The 1,988-nt window shown below is 46.0% G+C and overlaps 1 protein-coding gene across 1 annotated transcript; it reads right to left on the bottom strand.

Moving 5' to 3' along the window:
- Positions 1-901: 901 nt before the first annotated feature.
- On the bottom strand, positions 902-1,351 carry LOC138900001 (uncharacterized). The gene has a single exon (XM_070186701.1). The coding sequence runs from the start codon at positions 1,349-1,351 to the stop codon at positions 902-904; it is 450 nt and encodes a 149-aa protein (XP_070042802.1).
- Positions 1,352-1,988: the final 637 nt, after the last annotated feature.

Consider the following 1,988-nt stretch of genomic DNA (forward strand, 5'->3'; position numbering starts at 1 on the left):
TTACCTTATTAAGTTGCCGATTGTCAATACACATTCTCAGTGACCCATCTTTCTTCCTTACAAAAAGGACCGATGTGCCCCAAGGCAATACACTTGGACGGATAAAACCCTTTTCTAATAAATCTCTCAATTATTCCTTTAGCTCCTTCAATTCTGTTGGTGCTGTTCTATAGGGCGGAATAGATATAGGATGCGTGTCTGGAATCACATCAATCCCAAAATCAATCTCCCTATCTGGTGGGATCCCAGAGAGATCTTCCGGAAAGACTCCCGGAAATTCATTCACAACAGGCACGGACTCAAGTGTAGGTGCCTCAGTATCGGTGTCCGTAACTCGGACCAAATGGTAAATACACCCCTTGTTGATCATTTTCGTGGCCTTAAGGTAAGAAATAAACCTACCCTTTGGCACTACATCATCACCCTTCCACTCAATAACCGACTCGTTTTGAAATTCGAACATAACAGTCCTGGTTCGGCAATCAAGCTTGGCAAAACAAGAATAAAGCCAGTCCATCCCCATTATCACATCAAAATGTACCATTCCCAATTCAATGAGATCGGCCATGGTACCTCGACCACGCAACGTGATAACACAATCACTATAAACCCGTGCGGCCAAAATAGACTCAACAACCGAAGTAGATACAGAGAACGGCTCATGAAGCTATTCTGGTTCTATCCCAAATTCCATAACAACATAAGGTGTGATATATGACAAAGTGGAACCGGGATCAATAAGAGCATACACATCATGCGATTGGACAGTCAATATACCTGTGACAACATCTGGAGAAGCCTCTGATTCCCGACGCTTCCGCATAACATAAAATCTATTGTATCCTCCCGAATTCTGTGCACCACCCCTAGCTGCACCACGCCCTGCGGGTGCTGGGGTGCCTCAAGCTGGAGGTGCTGTGGATGTAGTAGTTGCAGAATTAGTTGGCTGTGTCGCACCTCTGCTTATAATTCGGCTGGATGAGCGGCAATCTCTCTGAATGTGACCCCTCACACTACACCCATAGCATACTGATAGGTCCATGAAGCAGGTCCCAAAGTGTATCCTCCCACACTTAGGGCATGGAAGCCTCCACTGCAGAAACCTTCTGTCAGGATGACCCTGCTGGTGTGGTCCCTTGTTGCCCTGACTGGGTCCAGATGACTTTGCACCCATCAAAGACTGGGCGAATGATTGGGATGGCCCTGATGACCCTCCCCTGAATGCCGACCTACCACTACCACCACCGGAAGAACCACCAAAGTTGCTTGCAGGCTGGGCCTTGCTTCTACTCTGACGCTTCATTCTATTCTTCAATTTATGGGTCTCTGTGGCTTGATCAAATGCCACCATCTTACCATAGTTCATATCAGAATTCAAGGCAGCTGTAGAGGCCTCATTGATAACTAAGGGGCTAAGGCCCTGAACAAACTAGCGCACTCTAGCCTCCATAGTGAGCAACATGTGAATAGCATACTTGGACAGGTGTGCAAACTCCATATGGCACTCCCACACATTCATACTACCCTGCTTCAGGCTTTCAAACTCCGCAGCATGGGCTACCTTAGTTTCGGCAGGCAAGAAATGATCCATAAAGGCATCTGTGAACTCATCTGTCATGCCCCAAAATCGAGGAGCGCGACTGGCGCTCATCCGAGTGAACCCGACTGAGCAAGCCTGTTAGATTTTATTAACCGCTTCCTTTTCATTCACATTAACAGCATCATTCGATATTTCCAAAATAGTACGAGTTTATAGATTTAATGAAAAACATGCTGCCAAATACCAACAATTCTAATCCAATTCCCAACATCAAATACCACCCACAACCTGTCTACGGAGCCTCTAAGTACAACTGAAGAGTAATATGGAAATGCCAGCAATAAGGCCTCGGCTATACCTCAACCACAAAGTACATGAGAAACAAAAGATACATGGCCCCGAAATAAAGTGGGGCTCACCAAATCAGCTTAAAGGAGTGTACTGCTAT

This window comes from Nicotiana tomentosiformis, chromosome 10 (assembly GCF_000390325.3).
Source record: "Nicotiana tomentosiformis chromosome 10, ASM39032v3, whole genome shotgun sequence".
Lineage (NCBI taxonomy): Eukaryota > Viridiplantae > Streptophyta > Magnoliopsida > Solanales > Solanaceae > Nicotiana > Nicotiana tomentosiformis.